At 41.4% G+C, this 22,250-nt stretch overlaps 1 protein-coding gene across 1 annotated transcript in view; it reads right to left on the bottom strand.

Moving 5' to 3' along the window:
* Window positions 1-7,479: 7,479 nt before the first annotated feature.
* LOC135411192 (potassium channel subfamily K member 17-like) overlaps window positions 7,480-22,250 on the bottom strand; it is a 29,009-nt gene continuing 14,238 nt past the window's right edge. The window contains exons 3-5 of the mRNA XM_064648468.1: window positions 15,295-15,461; window positions 14,080-14,248; window positions 7,480-9,470 (exon numbers count right to left, since the gene is read on the bottom strand). Of these exons, the coding sequence (XP_064504538.1) occupies window positions 9,199-9,470; window positions 14,080-14,248; window positions 15,295-15,461 (608 nt within the window). The 3' untranslated portion in view covers window positions 7,480-9,198. The remainder of the gene's footprint in view (window positions 9,471-14,079; window positions 14,249-15,294; window positions 15,462-22,250) is intronic.

The raw sequence follows: 22,250 nt of genomic DNA, 5'->3' as shown, positions 1-22,250 counted from the left end.
ACCAAGACCTAAAATAACCCTCCCATGCCCATCTGATTGAAGGCATCTAGGGCTGAAAACCTGAAAGTTAGTAACTGTTTGTTAGAGTGAATCAACCGATTGCTCTGCAGGTCTCTGACTGACCTCAGACACAAGGTTAGTCACACCAGACGCTGCTTAATCATCTGGCTTTGCTCAGAAATATGATAAGGGAGGGCAAGGCTGGGAGACACAGCTCCCATTGGCAGCCTCTGACGGCTCCCTTTTATTGCAAAGCAAATGGTGTGGGAGATTATAGGTGAGAAACTTGCTCACCCACCCACAGTTTGACTTTATTTCTGCACGTCATTTATTTGTGTTATGGCATTCCACAGTTGTTCCAGCTGTATATACAGTTACATCCTTTAAAACAGATCATTCAGGTCTGATGTAACAACTGAGCCTAGCAGTGCTTAACTAACCTCTGCAGTTCTGCATCCTCACGGCTCTCCAGTGGCAACTGCTTTGTAGGTGCCACAGATCCCCTATTAACACGGTAGTGACCTTCTCGAAATTGCTACTGGCTACTCAGCAGGTGATAACTTGAGATTTCGGGTCAGGATATGAAGGCCCTGCCCCTCCTAAACTGGAGTTGCTAGGTACCTTGAGTTGAGTCTTTTTCAGTTGCTGCAGGTACACTTGTCCCACCCAGTTGTTAACTATTTAACACTTACAGTAATGGATCCTAAACATCATATTTTCACAACCTTCATACTTGCATAAGTGAGCTATAGATGGAACCACTGGCTCTCTATTTCTGCAACAAATATTTAGCAAAGGAGACTGAGAAAGACCAACTTCTGTTTATACGGGGAACATGGTTACCATTCTTGGGGTTAAGGGCTCTGCTATGGGACAAGTCCATCTAATCCATCTAATACCAAGATGTTATAGTGCTTGAGAACCAACAAGCATACAGACCCATGAGAGCTAACTTGATGATATCTATGATGGCAATTCTTCACACCACTGGCTACTGAAATCCAAGCACAGGACTATTCTTTCTTTTCCTACTGTAGCAATTCCCTAAGGGGTAAATCCACATAAAGATTTACACATGTAGTGATTCATGAAGCAAGAGAGAGAGTAGCTAATAGTTCCCTACCTCACAGCCAAGTTAATAATTTATGAGCAGTGAAACAGCTTCAATAGTGACTGAGATGGCCTGCCCATGAACCTTAAGTAGAGGGCATTCATGTCATACTGCTGGCCTGCCCTACCTGAGTCAGACTGAAGACTTGAAAATGGATCCTTCCTTCCCAGATATCAGTCCTAAGCACTTTATTTTTTTTCAAGACAAAGCACTGGCTTACACCTAACATCTGGACATAGTCCAGATAAAGGCACTTCACTATGACTGAGTAAGAATGGAGTCCACCTGTTGTGCTTTTTTTGTCTGTTAATGTTTTTGTTTTGTTTTTGTTTGTTTGGGGGGTTTTGGTTTTATATTTTTTTACTGGCTTGGTTAGCTCTGGATTTTCTGGATTCAGTGAATCCTCCTGTTAGTACTCCACACACTGCAGGGAATATTGTACTGTTGCCCTGAGAATTAGATGCAGATTGAGTGGTAAACGGTCCTTATTTGTAAAATCATGAAGATATGCTGTGACAGGTCCTAAACTTCAAAAGTTTTAGTCATAACAAGTGTCACAGTGTCATAACAAGAACATTATGCAGTACACTGTCTTCTGGCTACTAGCTTTCATCATTATATTTTATGTCACATCAAAAGATATCCTCATATTCAGTCTTGTGTCTTCAACTCACTGCTCAGCTGAAACATTTTGTTCTGAACTCAAAAGGCAACACTATCATGGAACAAATAGCAATAACATCCAGAGAGATCCATGGGGAGGACTATTTCCTGCTCAGTTCCTGGGGTCACTCATTGCCACCTGGTACTTCATGGATTACTACAGCTAACGTTCTCCCAAAAGGAAGACAAACTTGTGTGAAGCCATCACCACCTTCCTTCAGGCTTCTCCTGAAGGTCTTAAGTGCTGCCAGTTCCTTCAAATTCTCCACAAGCCAAATGAGCTTGAAGCATGGCTGCAGCTGACAACAAAAGCTTCACCTTTCCAGTACATTACAACCAACCTGAAAGCAAGCCAGCCATCTGAGACTATCTGGACTCTCTTGCTCCCCTCATGGTAAAGACCAGCAGATCAGAACTGGTGCAGATACTGGGGAGATCTCAACCTCCCTCAGAGCTGGGATCCTATATTTAACATAATTACAAGAAGAGAGTGGGAACAGGAAAAGTAGTCCCTGCAAACCCTCTGCTCCTCCTTCTTCTCTGCATTATATACCGTGCTGGTCCCAGCATAGCAGAGAAGACTCTGTTGTACATAATTCTTCCTGGCATGGGAGAAGGGCTTGAGCACACAGGGGAAATACAAGAGCAGCAGAGCTGATTTTGGCCCAGGAGTGGTGAGGGAACTATTGCAGGATCAAGGCTGATTAAGCAGAATCAAGACCAGAAAAAAGGACGAGAAAAAAACTGTTCATGAAGAAGAAATTATAAAATAAATTTTTATTTGCTGGGAAAGGGGTTGGAGCCACGTGGGGAACACGCTGGAGGAATTAACATGACCTTAATATAATTAGGAACACTAGCAGCACCATTCCTTTCTTTCCTTTGCACAAACACAGACATACAATGTCGTACACTGCAATAACAGTTCAAAATTCAAAGGGCAGACACTGAAAAGTATGACTCAGTATTTTTGAACCTCTGGACTTAAAACTGCTATAAGACTTCAAAAGTCCTCTCATCCAAATGGTGTCAATGCTTATGTCTCCTCACTAAGTAAGATCCGAAATGGGGCTTTATTTTGGGTGCACCCAAACTGGTTATGTTACATTGAAGTCTTGTCTTACATTCATTGCTTACTAAAGAGAAATTCTCCCTTATTTTGAAGCCCATAACTAATTAAACTCCTCATTATGCATTGTTGACAGCAAAACCATATAAAACCAAGCTGCCAGGCATTCTCTATGATCCTTCCAGTACATCATGCAGTCATCCACCGCATTTGCCTTCTAGGATTATATTTTTCTGTGCTATACCTCATAAAATTTGCATTTTTAAGTTTTAACCAAAGCTTAATCAACAGATTTAAACTTTTGTTTGGAATGCACCCTGTTTATCAGTTTGAGGTTCAGGGGATCATTAGTACCAGAATAATGTTCTAACTGGGCAGTCCAAAAGAATAGTGGAAAAAGGGATGAACAACAACATTTTTTAATGTTTTTTAAAAACAGTCTTTCAACTTCAGCTTGTAGTAGAATTACATATCAAGTAATGGCAGTTACAATACAATCATGACTTTTTGATCAGTAGTTACCTAAATTACGTTACTCTAACTCTTAACTATATTAGAAGTTCCCTCAATTATCCATTCCTCATTTACCATAGTCAGCTAGGCAAATGCTGCTTCAATGGATTTCTCCTTGCCTCAACTAATTCTTTCTTTTTGACCCTATCCTTACTATGTGCCTTCTTGTTCAGTTTTCATACCTATGTCTTCAGTTTTGCCTCTGGTGGCAGGTTTGTACAACCCTAAATTTTTGCATTGGGCCTTTCTATTCACTCAGATACATGGATGTCTGAAGCGTTTCCATAATCACTAACTAAATACAGATGTATCCATTTATTTAAGATATAGCTTTTAAAGGCATAACCAAAAGAAATGTATGAACCTAATCAAGTTTGATAACCAAGTTCCTTAGGAATGAGCAATAAACTCCACAGGCTTCTCTCCTTCATGTTTTCTTTCCTATTATTTTCTCTCACTTTCTGTTTTTATCTGTTGTAGCTTGCTTTGGTAAGCAAGCTCTTGTTTTAATTTAGAGATTTTGGAAATTCGTATTACTCAAGAATTAAATCTTATTTTCCAGTGAGTTTAAGTCAGTATCAGGGAAGATATATGTACTACTAAAAATTAAAACAGTTATGTACTAATAAAAACTAAAATAGTTTCAAAGTATTTTAACTTGCAAAGTATCTCTAACTTACACTGCATTGCTTCTGCCTCAAGAGGTGGCTCCAGTACCTAGACTCAAGCATTATGGATCTATCAATTTTTTACTGGGAATGTCTTCTTGTTCAACTTCCCTTAAAAATAAAGGTACTTTATCTCAGAACTTGAAAAGGAATAAAAAAGTTTTGGAGACCATATCTGCACCTATATGAACATAAACAGCTTAAGAATACAATAATCCATGTTGCTGCTGTTTCGTCCAACAGGGACAGCTCTTCAGTGGCTCTTACTGCAACACGCATTGACTTCGGAGGTACCAGAGATCCTCTCTACCTGCTTAGTGCTACCTTAAAACATGTGTTTCAGTTTATATCTGAAACCCCCCCCACACCTTTAACATCTGTTTAAATCACAGTCCTGAGAAATGAGAATTTGTAAGGGCATAGATATTGTTCCATTGTAATCACCCATCTTTCTGAGAAACCTTTGAATCTTTGCCCAGAACCATGCAGTGTGATAGTTGCCCAGACGTTCAGACTCAACTCCATTTCAACTGGAAGTTTCCACATACTTATTTGAGATGTTGAAAAAAAAAAAAATAAAAGAAGAAACCTCCTAAAACCAAAAGGGTGCTCAAAGACAATCACAGAAATTATCTACCCAGGTGCTACTTCACCCATAGCCAGGACTACTGGAAGGGGAGACACTATCAAGCACGTGGTTCCTTAGGCATAGCATAACTGTACTGAAAAAGACCATTTATTTATTGCATTCATCTCTTCCATCAGCCAGCATATTTATTGACATAGATGGCAGGCTCACATTATAGGACCTAACTGTATTAAAATTTTGCCCAAATTCAATTGGTAAGTAGCAACCTGTACCAACATAAGCCTCTAATTTAGAAAGGGTAAACCAAAATGAGGTTTGCCTTACCTGAGGTGTGTCAGAAATAAAACTGAATTCTTCTTCTGGAACTTGTAGGCAGATAGGTAACATTGACAGGAGGCTATACCAACCTGAAAAGCTGAACACTATTGTACATTTTTGGAATGGCACAATGGTATCTAACATCTGGAAGAGACACTTCCCCTCCCTCTCCCCAAAATAATAGTATTTGCTCTGTACCACTCTTCCTATAAAGCATATCTGATTGTGAGACAAATTGTGGGAAGGTCTACCAGGCCTGCTGATGGTGCAACCTGAATGTTAATGGAGATAGTCTGGAGAGAGTGGAAGGATGTGTACTGTGGACTATTAGGAGGATGGTTTGACCTTGAAATGCCGAATCCTGAATGGCTGAGGTCGAACTCCCCTGCTCAAGTAGGGTCACCTAGAGATGGCCTTTGAATATGTCCAAGGATGGAGACTCTACCACCTTCTCAGGCAATATATGCCAGTTCTTTGCTCATAGCGGAAAACTGTTTCCTGGTGTTTCAGTTTGTGCCCACTGCCTCTTGTCCTATCACAGGGCACTGCTGAAAAAGAGCCTGGCTCCATCCTCTTCACACTTTCCCTGTAGACATTTATATACATTGATGAGATCCCCCTGAGCCTTCTCTAGGCTAAACAGTCTCAGCTCTAAACAGAGCTGGGGTATCAGTTTTAAGGTAAGATCTCATCAGCCAACCACTGCAAGAAAAATGACAACCTGGATTTTTTTTTGGAGCCATAGACCATAGTGGAAGAAGGGCTTTTTTGTTCTAGTCTAGGGACCTCAAAATACTGTGGACAACTAGACAAAGAGTGTGCAGTTCTGAGCAGTCTGCACTATGTTGCTGTAACATCCTGTTACGTACTTCTGGACACATCGCTCCCCAAGGGGTAAACATCTCTTTTGGAGTAGCTGAAAGAGCCAGCATAAGAAACACTGAGGCTGAAGCCAGGATTTGTCCTTGGAGTAGGGGAGATAGACAGGGGCTTGTTTTCTTGCTTCAAGGGATTGATTTCCTGGGAAACTGTATAAAGGTCAGAAGCACATTATGCTCTATGTGATTGTGAAAAAGACTCTGGAGATTGATGTTACATAAATATTTACAACTACCATTACTAACCAAACCTGTTTCCAACCCCTGCCCCTCCCAAGGAAGAAAACAGGATAATAAGGAAAAATTGACTTGTGAAGAATAATAGCAGTGAAAGTCTAACTTAAAATCACTAATGAAAACTGCACACTTATTGGAACAGGAAGAGATATTAAATAAAAAATAAATCAAGGAGCATCAGTAATTTTCCAATGCAGACTACAGAAGACTGCAAGTCAGCTGTGACAAGAGTGATAACAGCACCATGCTTTTGTTTTCTTTATTTTACCCTTGAGAAGATAACCTTTCATATTTTGGTATAATAGACACATTATGTTTTTTTTGCGATGTTGCAAAACTCCACTTTCTTCTCATTCCTCTGGGAACAAATTCATCCATGTCTTTTAACCACAACACAGTTTTATAAAGATCAGAAAGACCAGAGGAACACCAGTTTGTTGGGATTCACACACGATTGTATCTATTGTTCATATCAAAGCTAGCTGAAGAACTGTCAAAAAAAGGATATTCGTGACGTCATGTGAATTCAGTGTCAGAGAACCCAGGCAGAGATGGCATTTGACTAATTTCATATTTTTTAAGGTGATCCAAGACCCCCAAGCAAGCAACTTGCAGCTCTGGAGGTACACATGGCTTGCAAGCAGTTCAGATGCACACATAAAGTGTGCTGTATCAGAAAGTGCATGGCAGGACTACTGGTGCTGAGCTGCTGGGTAACGCAACAGCACAGCTGCAGAAGGAAGTGAATCATAAAAGATTGCTGGAGCAGATAATGAGGCATCTTGAGACCCAGCCACATGCTTAGGTCTGTGGCTGAACCCTGACGTATGGTGGAAGCACCAAGATCTATGAAGAATTTACTGGGTTTTTTCCTTTTTTGGGGGCTACTCCTAAAGTTTGTCTTCCTTTTACGTCTCAAAGTGTATATTAGCTGCCCAAAGGCATGCAACTCTGTTTCCACTTCAGTGGAACCAAGGTGCCCAAACTTCCAAGGCACTTTTGAAAACCCCATTCACAAACTAAAAATACATGGGAATGTGAATTAAATGAGATTAATAAGCATTCAAATTCAAAAGTCGAAACTCTTCTCAAGATAAGCCTTCTCATCAAAGAGCAGAGCTGACAGAAATCCTCAGAATCTCTGACATTTCAAACTGAAGTTGAAATAGATTTAGCATAGTCATTCCTGTGCTTCAACAGTAGAAACTCCTACTATCTTTTGGACATCTAGATTTTACAATACAGTTACATTTACTTAGTTTTGTATGTGAAAAAGGGTGCAAAGGATAAGGATAAAAGAGTACCATGTTTTATGCTGTGGAATTGATTTACTTGTGTTTAAAGAAATAAACTTTGGTCTTTGTGTAGGCCAGCCCATTATGACATAACTAAAATCTACACTGTACATCCAGCAGTGAAAATAAGCAAGATGAAACACAGAAGAAACAAAAATGTTTATTATAAAGGCTGTTAAAGAAATTCCCCAATGTTCAAAAATTTGAAACGTATTTATTTTGCATCCGTATGATCCAACATGTCCACTGCCTCCCTTCCTTATCTTTTCTGCCTATTCAAACAGTATTTGAGAGAATATTTAATACTATGCAATCAGCAAAAGTTTGATAGACTAAATTTCACCCAGCTGATTTCTTTCCAGCATTTTCTCCTGTAATCAGTTCCACCACTCAGACTGGCCTATATATGGAAACTTTTTTTTCACAATATATCTTCCTGATTCTGTGTTCTTGAAGACTGTAAACTTTTCACTCACTACATTTCTGTGAATATAGTTATGGATATTTCTAATTCCTGAGTTGCATTCTCCAATGGATTGAATTTTCAGTCTTTTCTCTACCATTCATGTGGAATCTTGGTTCAATGCAAAAGCTGAAGGCTCACCCAAATGCTTCATTCTGGTTTGCTGCTATGGTCAAGTTTTCAAAGTTAATGTTCTAGGATGCAAGTAGCACAAAAGGAATAAGAAAATAAGAAGACTAGATATGGGAATACAAATGGCAGCACGACTTAGACTCTGTTGTGCCTTTATCAATGACATAATGTATCAAAAGATTTTTGAGAATTTAATGGAATTAAAAAAAACCAAACCGTTCTGTTTCATGACTGACACAAAGGCCAAATAAGCAGGTCTGGCATTCCACAGATCAGACAGTTGTGATTATATAAAAGCTGTTAGATACAATTGGTACACTATTCATTTATGACATGAGAAGTTCACCAAAATAGCATCTCTTGATCACAGCTGAAGATACTTCAATCTGCTCCTAGATTAAAGTAGCCCTTGTTAACACTGGCCACAGGATAATGTTGGAAGCACTGCCACTTAAAAATGCCTCTAGTCCTCCTTTTATGACTTCCAAGATGAGGCAAAATAATCTATCTAAATGACCTGCTGATGACATCTGGTCTACATAATACTTTACAAAGGATGAACCTATGTAAGTTCTGAAGTAAGGAATAGCCGACCTAGTCTCTTTCTAATATTAGAGGACCCCTGATGTAGAAACTTCTTTTAAAAAAATTGAATTATCTGTTTCTATTAAACACCTCTACAAGCTCTGTCTTGTCATCCATGTACTAGTGATAAGAGAGCAAAAGCTTGTTGCCACCTTTCACAAGCACAAGTATACAGGTGATGGTGCATGTGACTGACAAATAGCTTTAAATAGTGCTTTTCTTTAAGTCTTTTAGCAACACACTGTTTGTTTCCTTCATTAAATGGCACTTGATTTTCTAGCTGTGACATTTGCAAAATGCCACACACTGGCAGACACAGACATAGCAGCTAGAGGCTGCAAGAACTTTGTATGCAAAGAAAAGGACAACAGCTGATGTTGCAAATTGATGTCAAAGGTTACCTCATATATTGAGTGGGAGGGCAGGTAATATCTCCATCAATCTACTTTTGGCTAAGAGTCCCGTTGGTAATTCTTGGTGGTGCTGGAAATGAAACATTCTGTTGCCATTGCACAATGCAGAACAGAAGCACTTCAAGGTCACAGGCAAGCTTTCATCCCATGTGAAGGTCAGGGCAGCACCACTCCCTCATTTCTAAATGGTGCATCTCTGGTGCACTGAAACCTACAGGACACCAAGGGTATATTTCTCCCCTAGAGGGCTTCTGTATGAGCTGTCTAGGTATGAGATTCACCCGGTCCTTTTGTTTTTGTGTCTTTGTCATTGCAGATGTCCACATTGTGAAGTCCTATCATACTATTTTTATTACCATCCATTAAGTCTTCTGCCATCTCGGTGCTCTTCTTATTGCATTGACAGAAGTCACTGGAGGTCTCTAGAAGGTTGATGCAAAATTTGATAACCAGTGCTAGCCAGGCCATCCCAAAGAGGATCCACAGAGAGATTAGATTCTTGTACCACCTTGGATAGGTGCGATCTGGGTTCATCCCTAGAATAGAATCACCCAAAACATTTCTAGATTGGATCAAGAGTGCCTCAGAGACAATGAACATAAAAGCAAAAAGGCAGCTGAAATACCAATTAATATTAGTGGTTTCTATATAAAACAAGAGTATCTCATCTACTTAGCACGTGAATAGATGTTGTAAGCAAGTATGTTTCATGATGTCACCAACAACCTAGTACTCCCTAAGAATCGCAAAGTTTACCCGTAAGAAAGAAAAATAAATCCCAGACTGTATCTATGTCAAAGTGAAATTATTCACATTTAAGCACACAGTTTTATTTCTCTATTTATTACTCAGCATAACAATATTGTATTAGCATGTAACAGGGGGTCCTGCAGGCAGAGAGGTAAGTGGGTTTTATGTATCAATGCATGTTAAACCACATATAAGCAAGTGAGAGAGTCTCTGAGAGTGGGAGGAAAGAAGCCTGAGCAGTCCTAAAACCTCCAAGATAAAACCAAGCCTTGGAAGACAGTTTGAAATTATGCTACCTCTGTCTGGTTACTCAGCTAGGTACTCTGTGATCCCTTTGGAGCAAAGCCATATTTCTGGTTGTGTTTCTACAGTGTTTAGTGCAAAGAGCTTTCTATGGGATAAGTTAGTGTCAGTAGCAACATTAACACAGAAAAAGCCCTATGAAGTGACTGGGCTGTATCATAAAGCAGTCTGGGGTACCTTTCAGACACAGGATACAAATCACTGGCAGTGAAGTTGTTGCATGGCCTTTTTCCTACACTGCTTCTCAGGTGTCATTGCTTAGGTTCCTTACATTAGGAAGGTTTGTCACTTTATAACTGGATACCTACAGTGCAGCAGATACTACAGGAAACCCAATAATTTTGGGACAGAATGTGAGGAGTTAACACATACGAGGCGGTACCTCCACAAACCTGGAGGCCACACTCCATACCACATTCCAGTGAAAAGCACTCACAGGGCTGGGTTAAAATGGGACATCCATCAAAACACTCCTCAAGTGTTTAGGTTTTTGTCATCTGTGATAGGTTGTGTGCAAGAAAACTGTCCTAGCAGTTCCCAAATCATGGTCTATGAGCTGTTACTGTCTACAAGACTGTGATAAGTAGAAACTGTTCAGTAGAGTCATATTAAACAGCCAATTCTTTACACCCATTTACTTAGTATTATTATATATTATGTAATAAACATTGTACGTGTTCAATATAATGGGACCACAAGACATTAAGTTGTCACTAAGTCCCTGTAAATGTCTGGGAGCTACCCTGAGATTAGCTTAGTTGGTTAGAGTATGGTGCTAATAACACCAAGATTGCGGGTTTGATCCCCATTCACTTAAGAGCTGGACTCAATAATCCTTGTGGGTCCCTTCCAACTCAGAATATTCTATTCTATAATTCTAACCACTTCTGTGGTAACTACTCTTTTGGCTGGCTTTCTACATCAAGGTGAACTTCAAACAGGAAGAGTATTATATGCATTATTCAAACAAGAACCTTTAATCAATGCTAAATTCAAAGGTTTAAAAATTGTTTGTTTCTAAGAAATAAATGAAAACATGAGCAAAGGGCTATTTGAGGCTTCCAAGGAGAATGCTTTTCCCACAGAGACCATATGATAGGTGCAGACTTGGGGGTGAGAAGATCTGAAGCAGTATAGGACCTACATGACACCCTGTGTCCAATAGAAGGGCTTACTGAGTGTGTAAATTAGCAAATTTCAGGGCCAGTAAGAGAAGCTACATCAGTATTACTAAATAAAACTGGCTAGGGACCACTCTATGACTTCAAATCCAAGTGCCATAGCCTGGCTTACATTTTTCCCAAAACAGAGCAGCTGTGTCCAAAGCGAACAGAGGATATCACTCTTGGCATATGATATCCCTCAGAATTTCCCTCGCCCAGAACAGTAGCAGAAGCATCTCTGGAGATCATCTAGTCCACCCCCCTTGCTAAAGCAGGTTCACCTAGAGCAGGTTGCACAGGATTGTGTTCAGGCAGACTTTTAATATCTCCAGAGAAAGAGATTCCACAACATCTCTGGGCAGTCCATGCTAGTGCTCTGTCACCCTCAAAATAAAGTTTTTCCTCATATCCAAATGAACCTTCCTGTGTTTCAGTTCGTGCCTATTGACCCTTGACCTGTCACTGAACATTACTGAAACAGGTTTGATCCCATCCTCTTGACACCCACCCTCAAGATATTTAAATGCTTTGATAAGATCTCCTCTCAGGCCTCTCTTTTCCAGGTTAAACAGGTCCATCTCCTTCAGCCTGTCCTTTTAAGAAAGATGCTCCAGTCCCTTTATCATTTTTGTAGCCTTTCACTGGACCCACTGCAGGAGCTCCATATCTCTCTTGTACTGAAGAGTCCAGAACCGAACACAGCACTCTAGATGTGGCCTCACTAGGGCTGAGTAGAGGGGCAGGATCACCTCCCTCGACCTGCAATGCTCTTTCTGATGCATCCCAGGATACCAATGGCCTTCTCGGCCACAAGGGCACTCTGCTGGATCATGGCCAGTTTGTTGTCCACAAAGGACCCCCGGGCCATTCTCTGTAGAGCTGCTTTCCAGCACGTCAGCTACTTCTCCCAGTTTTGTATCACACTAGTGGGGAAACAGTATGATGGTCACTTGAACCTCCTTTTTAAGTTTAGACATAAAACCACACATACAGGATTGTAAGGCCAAAATTGTTTGGCCAGTACATACCACAGGACACTGACACATTCAGTTATTCCCATGCTGAACCTAGCATATCTATCAGCTGGAAGGCAGGATGGCTCTGCAGAGGGACCTGGACAGACTGGAGAGTTGGGCTGATTCCAACGGGATGAGATTCAACAAGGCCAAGTGCCAGGTCCTGTACTTTGGCCACAACAACCCCATGCAGTGCTACAGGCTGGGCACAGAGTGGCTGGAGAGCAACCAGACAGAGAGAGACCTGAGAGTTTGGATTGACAGGAAGCTGAACATGAGCCAGCAGTGTGCCCAGGTGGCCAAGAAGGCCAATGGCATCCTGGCCTGGATCAGGAATAGTGTGGCCAGTAGGTCCAGGGAAGTGATTCTTCCCCTGTATTCAGCACTGGTGAGGCCACACCTGGAGTACTGTGTCCAGTTCTGGGCCCCTCAGTTCAGGAAGGATATTGAGGTGCTGGAGCAGGTCCAGAGAAGAGCAACGAGGCTGGTGAAGGGACTCGAACACAAGTCCTGTGAGGAGAGGCTGAGGGAGCTGGGGTTGTTCAGCCTGGAGAAGAGGAGGCTCAGGGGAGACCTCATCACTCTCTACAACTACCTGAAAGGAGTTTGCAGCCAGATGGGGGTTGGTCTCTTCTCCCAGGCAGCTATCAGTAAGACAAGAGGGCATGGTCTTAAGCTCTGCCACGGGAGGTTTAGGTTGGATATTAAGAAGAAATTCTTTACAGAGAAGGTAATCAGGCATTGGAACGGGCTGCCCAGGGAAGTGGTGGATTCTCTGTCCCTGGAGGTTTTTAAGATGAGACTGGATGTGGCACTGAGTGCCATGGTCTGGCAACCACAGCGGTGTTGGATCAAGGGTTGGACTTGATGATCCCGGAGGTCCTTTCCAACCTGGCTGGTTCTATGATTCTATATCTGTGGCAGTATGCCAGTTACAAAGGTACTACACAGATGAAGGTACACCTGGAAGAGGGAGGTATACCAAATTCATTAACAGAAACTGAGAGAAGTAAAGCTGCTGCCACACAGAATTCGGCATCATCTGTAAAATCAGTGCAGGAAAATGCTGAACTAACCTAGCTTTTGTTAAGCTTCATCTGGCTACCCTTACCCAAGATAACATGATTCCAGCTTATTTATTTCTGCCTACACAAGCTCTAATCATAACTCTGATGCATTATACACAAGTCCTAAAGTAACCACCACAAAGTTGTCTAACCATCAATCAAGTGCTATGAAGAAAAGAAAATAGAGAATCCATAATAAGATGTTTTAGTCTTTCTGTCTCTCAGGGATTTAAGGGTGCATGTGTTTCTATAATCAATTTGTTTTTAATGAGAAAGTCTTTATCAAAAAGGTGTGTCCTGTGTTTCAGCAAATGCAACGGGCGTGGGTCCAATCCCACTTCCTCTGGCAAAGGGTTTTGGCATCCAAAACTAGGCTGTGCCTGGTGCCTGACAGTCTACACCTAAGTGACTTAAGCTGCCTTTTAGAAAGCAGTTGTCTAGGGTTTTGACAGAAGAAATGGTCACAGTCTGTTAATGGTGATGCAGAGTAGCATCTGCTGAAATTAATCGCTGCTGATGCATTGGAGTGCAATAAGTGTGCCATCAGCCACTGCTGTGATTAAAAACAGAGCACTCCAGCTTGGTGATGTAGTCATTCAGGGGACAGACCACGTGAATGCTGGAAGACTACTCATTGACCAGGAAACAATTTCTTTGTTCTTTTACAGGTGCATTGCTATCACAGGAATCACGTCTTCCTCAACCTGTCAAACGCCTATCACAATATATTTATCATCAGGTCTATGGACTGCTAGTGGTGTCAAACTGCCAAGTGGGGAGCTTCATATGCTATGCATTTAACTTTGCTGTTTAGTAGGTGCAAGCGACAAAATGTGAACTACTCACCAATAACATAATCTCCAAACCCTATAGTGCTGAGGGTAATGAAGGAATAGTAGAAGCCTTCTTCATAAGACCAGCCTTCTTTGTCAGAGAATAACAAGGGAGGTAGCAAGAGGAACAATAACAAGCCAGTTACCAGTGCACAGGTCTTCATCAGGAGAGAAGCTTTATTCTAGTAAAACAGGAAGAAAAAAAGCTTATGAAGGACTCCACAAAAACATGCAAACATTCATTACATTCCACTATGATAAATGGTGTGGATCTTCCAATGTGTTGATTTTACCTGGGATGGTTATTTTCTTCATAGTAGATAGTGTGGGGCTGTACTTTAGATTCGTGCTGAAAATAGTATTGATAATACAGGGCTTTTCTGCTTCTCATCCCACCTCACCAGTGAGTAGATGGGGGGTACACAGGAATTTGGGAGGGGACACAGCCAGGACAGCCAATCCCAACTGATCAAAGGGATATTCCATACCATATGGCATCATGCTCACCATACAGAGCTGGGGGAAGAAGGAAGAGGGGGGATGTTCAGAGTGATAGCATTTGTCTTCCCAAGTTACACACGATGAAGCCCTGCCTTCCTGGGGATGGCTGAACACGTGCCTGCTGATGAAAAGTGGTAAACAAATTCCTTGTTTTGTTTTTCTCTGCTTGCATGCACAGCTTTTGCTTTACCTGTTAAACTGTCTTTATTTCAACCCATGACATTTTTCACTTTTATTCTTCTAATTTTCTTCCTCATCCCACTGGGAGGGAGGGAGGGAGTGACTGCATGGTGCTTAGCTGCCAGATGGGGTTAAACTTCGACATCCAGTCAACACAAACTGGGCATCACCTCCATGAGTCCTAAATTCATGCCAGTTTAAAGCCTATTTGACAAATGTTCCCATATAACTTACTCAGGCAATTCTAACTATGACTGATGATAAACAGACTAGATAGTCTAGGACTGTGCATGGCTCTCATGCTTTAGCACTTCTGTTGCTGTAGGGGAAGTCATTAATCACAGAATTTCCCTCAATTAATAAACAACCTTATCTGACACCTCATAGGGCTGTCATAAACTAAATTTATTTGCTTCCAGCTATTCCTGAATATTATTGCCTTTTTGGCCAAATAGGGGGGCAGGCTGTCCTTGTTAGTCAGACGATCTCAAATACCAATGTCCTCTGTCTTTTGTTTCCTTGAGATATACCCATGCACATTGCTTACCTGCCAAGGAAACACCTCCTCTAGGCGATGGGCACAATGCTGAACCCCAAGCAGCATCAGCTGCCCAATTTCATTCAGGAGTACAAGGTTCAAGGGAATTCCAAAAAGTGCAAACACGATGCAGAAGATTCGCCCGAATGCAGTGCTGAGGCTCAGGTTCCCATAGCCTAGGCAGGGAAGGAATGAGGCATTAAATCTAAAATACTCTTTGCTTGCCCTCCTCCCCTGGAGGGGTGAACCTCCATCTTCTAAAGAAGTTAGGCAAGAAGGTCACTGCTCCAAAAGGACCTTTTTTATAAATAACTGTAAGTTACATCCATTGTTTGTCATATCCTATTGTGGGCTGGAAAATAACACTTCTTTCTCTGCCAATTTTGCTTAGTTCCTTTTCCATTTACCAGTGAATTTCCTCTCCCCTACCCACTGTCCTGGCTGGGATCTGACGTAAATGCAAACCTTCCGTTTAGCTCAGTTTTTGTAAGCATTGTTGGCATGGGGTTTGCTGGTAAATGATCCTGCATGGCTGTCAGATGGTCTCTGAATCACAACAATAGTGTTTTAATTATAACAACCACCCTTTTCTACCTTTGTCCCACAGGACTAGCGAACTTCACACTGCCTCCTTGCTTATACTCCTCATTGGCGCCACAAGTACCAAATACACCTTAAATTGTCAAAATGGTTGTCTAGAATCTAACAAAAAGTCCTGCCTTGCAAGCACAGCCTTGCTTGTATCCTCAGGTGATTATGCCTTCAAAATCACTGCTGCAATATTTGTCTTTGTTCCCCTTTTTAAAATGTCCTGTAAATCTGCAAACTCGCACTTCTTTAGTTTCAAGTGTTTTATGCCACAGGAAAGTCAGATTTAACTATAGTTTATTTCATAGGGTGCTTTCTAAGACAGGGGAAGAAACAGCACACCACAAGCATTTCAACTGTGATTTAGCCAGTCAGAGACCTGTGGCCTTGACTACATTTCAAAATCACCTCTGCTCATTAGAGATTGGTGTACGTCCACATGTAAGATTATCTTTTCACGACAAATAATGATATCCCCTCCCGGCGACACCCAAGGTTAGCACAGCACAAGCACCAGTGCCTGCTTTTAGGTGGTGTAGCCCCAGAGCAAGTGAGCAGTGCCCAGGAGGGAGAGGTCCCAGGGCTGGGCTCTGTACCCCAGATAAGTGAGAGTGCAAACACCTGTGGTTAATCAGATAGAGTCCCATTCCTTCACCAACTTCTGTCACATGCCAGCTGCAATAAGCCACTGACCAACAGTGTAGAAATGTGTACAACTGTGAGCTGGGGATATCTACACGTCCTGTGCCACGTTTTGTGCTAACAAAAATCTCTCGCCATGGACAACTCTGCAGTTAATTGTACATGGGAACCAGCGAATTATACCCAGAAAAAGGTCTGGGGCAAACTATTTCTAAGTGTGCACCCATAAAAATTCGAAGTTTTACTATTTGGAGGGCTTTCCCTCCAATAATTTTAGACTTGAATGATTTGTGAGCCCCTGAGTCTAACATATATGATAGTACATAATATACCTCCAAAGCAGCCCCAGCAGCCTGTCCCTGGGAGAGGGCAGAGCATCTCTCAGAAAGAATGGGATGCTGTTATGTAACTAGAAATAGTTTTTCAACACACTCAAACAAAGGGGCTAAATTAGGACTTCATTCCAGTGGTATGTTCACAGAATCATAGAATCAGCTGGGTTGGAAAGGACGTCCAAGATCATCAAGTTCAACCCTTGATCCACTGTTCTTTGCTTGTGAGCAGCTTTATAATGTTTATGCACTTTTCCCCACGTGTAGTTGCGGATTTCTGCCAGCTTTCACCATTTCTAGACTAACAGGTGTGGTAAATGAGACATGCAGGCAAGTACATCCGGTTGGTAATCTCACCTAAGTGAATTAAAGGGATATGTGCCTGGAGTGATGCATTTCACACTGGCTGTGCCACATTTCAGTGGATTAGTTCCAGTTTTTCCCTTTTGTGGACTGATCTGGCCCAAGGAGAAAGTGCTGGGGGGGGCATTTACTGTAAGGCTGGAGTCTGAACATTATTTACATACATTTATGGCCAGCCATTCCCAAAGTGGTTTCCCCATTCCCTTTGCCCCTCTTTTCCTTCTATATTAAGTTTTAAAAGACTGTGTAATGTCTTGGGCAGTTCTTTTTACCACAGTTTTCCAAGTTATTCCATCTCTGAAGAAAAACATCAGATAAGAGAAGAAAGGCCTGTGATCTCAGATGACTGTGTGAAGCACAGCAGCCTCCAGAATTTTGAAGATGCCACATAGTTCTGACTGGAGAGCATCTATAGTTAAACCGTACATTACAACTAATTTAGAGTGGCAAATTCAATAATGTAAGAAGGTCTAATGCGCACAGTAAGCCCAGCACTCCAAAACACCAGATCTGCTTTGCATTTGATTTCTCTGCTTCCCTTTTCCCTTGGGCTCAGCAGCTCAAGACAATTTTCTGAAGACTTGATGAGCAGTTGCTGAACATATGCCAAAAAGCCACAGTCCCATTAGCTTTTTATACAGGATACAAAGTTTAATCAAATAGCACAGGAGATTTCAGATTATGCGAAATGGCCAGAAATTTATTCCTGGCTAATGACATCCACTTGCCTTTGCATGAGACAAATAGATGCCAGCCTAGTTGTATATAAACCTCAATTGTTATAAAACTCAAGCAGGAATGGGTAAATAGGACATATTCTCTTCAGTAAATGGAATGAGGGTAATTGGTGTCTTATACCACTGTGGGCTATACATTAGAAGATCTGAACCAAACTCAGAGAGTAAAACTAAACTGGCCGTTGTGTCACATCCCTCACGAGCCTGCTGCTGGGATGTCACCTGGTACGTGCCTGATCCAAGAGACACCAAAGGATGGTCACTAAAAACTGCATAGACATCAAAATGTGTTTTCACTGAAGCTGGATTAAGCGCATGTACTGTACTCTCATTTTGAAATAAAGTGTAAAGTAAGTTAAGCTTCTTTAGAAGAAGCAAAATAAGAGTGGTTTTATTTCTAAATGTTCATATCCATGTGCTTTAACTCTTGTGCTTCTGTTGTACATATTTAGTAATTCAGTATTTTTTCCCTGCTTTCCCATTACATTCCCTTAACATATGGGCTTTGGAAGCTCTGTGAACTTGTTAAAAAGATGAGACTTATTAGTAAAAGATCTTTTCATTCACAAGACAATATCCTATTTGCAGTATTCTCAGTTCAACTAAGGCAACTGCAACTTCCTGCTACCCACAATGAAAGATTTGTTTAGCTCCTGTTCTCACTGCCTGGATGTGAAAGAGTAGTTTCAGCAAAAAGTCCTTAGAACAAAAAACAAGTGTCTTTCACAGGCTGAAAATCACCTGCAAACTTACAAAAAAATTCATCTGTGGAAAAAACTCAATGGATTTAAAAAAAAAAAAAAAAGCAGGAGGAAGAGCTGCTTCCCTAATCTGTAAATTTATCAGTGGTTTTAGCATTCAAACACATTTTTGGGGAGATTTGGTTTAATTGTTTCTCCTACTTGAGAGTATACAAGCCATCACTTCCTAAGGAATGACCTAATCCTAAATTTACAGAGTACTCTTGTTGACAGTATTTTGCTTTGAACAGCCACACACTCATCTAAGCCTAGGAGCCAGGTGTCTTGAACAACAGGAGTATTTGACCCACAGGGCCATTGGACAGTTCAGTGAGGGGTATCAGTCCTAGAATTACTTTATTTTGCATTAGACATTTAAATACTCAAAAATGCTCCACTTGGCATTTGGGATGATCTCCGGTGAGCCACATTCCTCTTCTCCTAGGCACTGGAGGAAGTTATACCCTCAAACTATCTAGCTCCTCCCACCAATAGCTCCTCCTCTAACATTTTTCAGAAAATCTAAACTTTTCTTTTCCCTGTGATCTTTACAAGTAACCCAAATTTTTTAATCTGGGATAAATGAAAGGTTTTGCTCATGAAAAATTCAAATGTGTTATTGAGAAAAAATAAGACAGAAAAGTTGTCTTCATATAATTCAAAGTGGAAAAGTATACAAACAAACCTATTGATCACTCACACAGCCTTATATGTTTGTCTGATTCCTGAAAATGTGAGCAAAGGTCCAGTTCAGCTGGAAGGTGTCCTTGATAAAGCCCTCATTACCCTGGTTTGACCTCATAGCTGACTGCTTTAAGCACACACGTTGCACCAGAGACCTTCTGAGGCACCAGGAAGACTGAATTATCTTATGATTTTACAAGCATTAAGATTTTCAGAGGTCATTTGGTACCACCTACAGTCAACTGAAGATCAGCAAGTCAGAGGTTCCTATTCTCCCTTTGATTGCCTCCATGAGAATAACTATATGAAAACGTATTTGGCTTCTCGAGATTCTTGTGAGATTTCATATTATACCCATCAAGTCTGCTTCAAGTTCAGGAACACCTGGCAGCTGGACACAGCCACTGAGCTCAGGACACTTGACATGGGAAGTCAGTTATTTCCAATTCATCCATCCATGGAGGATGACCTTGCTAAGGCCTCCCAGTTGTGGTAGAGACAGAAGCAGGACATGGAAGCCCCAAGCAGCCACAGTTCTTGCACTGGCTTCTCAGTTTTATGATTAGAACAACCAAGAATTTAAAGAATTTGATTATTAAAGCTAGTGGGCAGATTCTCAGGAACTGTGTCTTACATGGCACAGCTCACTGGGACCCTGGCAGGTTGGACCAGGGCATGTGGTGGAAGCTGCCCATCACTATTCATTTTAGCTGGTGCTGTTTTGAAGTAGAGACCAATAACTAAGGCTGGTAGGCTGAAAAACAGGTTTGAACAGAGTTTTAGCCCTATGAAATTCCACGCGACAGCAAATTTGGTTGCACACTCCTTCAGTGAGTGAAAGGCCAGAACAATGCTTCAGATGAGTACTGTGGTCTTATTTGTACTGTATTTATTTGGGTATACAATGGAAGCTGTATAGCAGGCTTTCCTTCAACTGGACAAGATGGTATGCAGTCAGGAAAGCAGACCAAATTTGTCAGTGCTCAGGAGATAGCTCAGAGGATGTTGCTGCAAGTAATATTCCCACATCCACCAGTTATCTCCCATGGATCACTGTGCCACATCCTACTTGGCCAAGCCCGTAAAGCAGCTCAGTTAGCTGTCACAAGGCAGGGAAATGATCAATTCATCAAAGGTTGGGGGCTCTTCAGCAGAGAACTCCCCTACACAAGCCTGAGGTTCACAGAGGATTCAAATGTCAAAGAGGCCCCAGGTTGTTATTCCATATTTTAACTAATCTGAGACATTAAGTTACTTTAACTGACTTTCTCAATGGATTGTCCACCAGCAATGGGCAGAAACTTGGCCATTTCTCAGGAACTCTACCAGACGCTGGGCAGCGCTACAGAGGGTCAGTGTTCAAGAAACTTTTGCTGGCCCAAAGCATTACACTACCCTGAACTTGCTACTTTTTTTTCCTCCCCATAGGAATCATCTGTGGCACCACTCACTCAATAGCCTGCTCCTTGACTCTTTGCTATCCCCTAATCCTTTGGGGTTTTGCTTTTAGGAGCTATTATACTGTGATAATCAGAGATGGAAAGAACAGGAAGAAGGTCTTTCCCTTCCTTTCCACATGGTGAGATGGTTTATTTGCCTTATTTTATATTTAAAAAAGGGCTTTTGAAATTCATACAAATGAATTCTTAGCTTTGCAGCAGAAAATGGTAATGCAGCACCAGGCATCTCCCTACCCAATATAAAGGGGGATGTTCAGGCTAGAGAGGACACTACTCTCCCATCTACAACCACAGCCTCAACACAAAGCATTTTCCTAGCACCTTATCTGAAATTACACCACCCTGAGATCATTTGACTTCAGGAATTTTCATCTTGTGCCCTACTCTCCACTTGCTTTGACCTCTGCATTAGTCCAAACTAACTAGGAGGAGAGTAAACAAAGAAAGGAGAGACTTTGTGTCGGCAAGGGATAAAGACGTCTGAGAGATAAAACAAGCAGCAAGTTAGCTTCTCTTCTTTAATCATGTTTAGTACTACATCTCTAAAGGAACTCTGAAGATGACCCTTCAAGGCATTGGAGAGAGGGTTTCTATGGAAAAACTCTGCAGAAAATGAGATAACAAAAATTCTGGGATGACATTACATGTCAAAGACGGCAATGAAGAAAGCACAGAAGCGTAACAGTGGAGAGAAGGAATCATCAGATGGCCAGGGCTGTCCAACCCACATGATCAAAAGTTATAAATGCAGTTCCATTCAAATTCCAAGACTGGCCAAAAACTACATAGGCTTTGAGGCACTTTAAACAATAGGGTTTAGTTCATACACACCTGTTCTTTAAATCTTTGGGATTAGGGAACCATGTGTGCCCAGCCTGCAGGTTAGAACTTGCTTTGTTTTTTCAGCAAAATTTGCATGCTGCTTTTAATTATTAGTGGAAATGGATGATACTCTCATTTAAATGGAAGAAGAAGAGTACAGTGCAGAAGATGCTGGAACAGGAAACATGGGGAGGCAAATCTTGTCAGCAGGGAAAGAAGCTAATGCTCCTCAGTTGGTCTTAATGAGGAAAGAAGATTACATCCTTCCCGTATCCCAGTGAGAAAGCATTCTGCTAAGGACTTGAGAAACACATCAAGCCTTCTGAGGGGGGCTGAAGTATCTAAAGCAGAATACAGCTAACAGAATAGAAATAGTATCTCAAAGGAAAGTGATGAAGGTGAAAGTGATAATGTCTTTGGCAGTGCTGTTTGAGAAGACTAAGGAAAAAGGCCACAAAGACACTACATAGTGTCAGAGGCCAGCAAGACACCAATAGCATTAGTAGCAGAGAAAGAATATGGAAGAGACAAACAGGCCAAAGAAGGACTTGCAGCAGCTGGAATACATGAAATAGAGTCCATCCAGATTCTTCAGAA

The sequence above is a fragment of the Pseudopipra pipra genome, chromosome 3, assembly GCF_036250125.1.
Source record: "Pseudopipra pipra isolate bDixPip1 chromosome 3, bDixPip1.hap1, whole genome shotgun sequence".
Taxonomy (NCBI): Eukaryota; Metazoa; Chordata; class Aves; order Passeriformes; family Pipridae; genus Pseudopipra; species Pseudopipra pipra.
The sequence above is the reverse complement of the archived record's forward strand: the minus strand, read 5'-3'. Positions and strand labels throughout refer to the sequence as shown.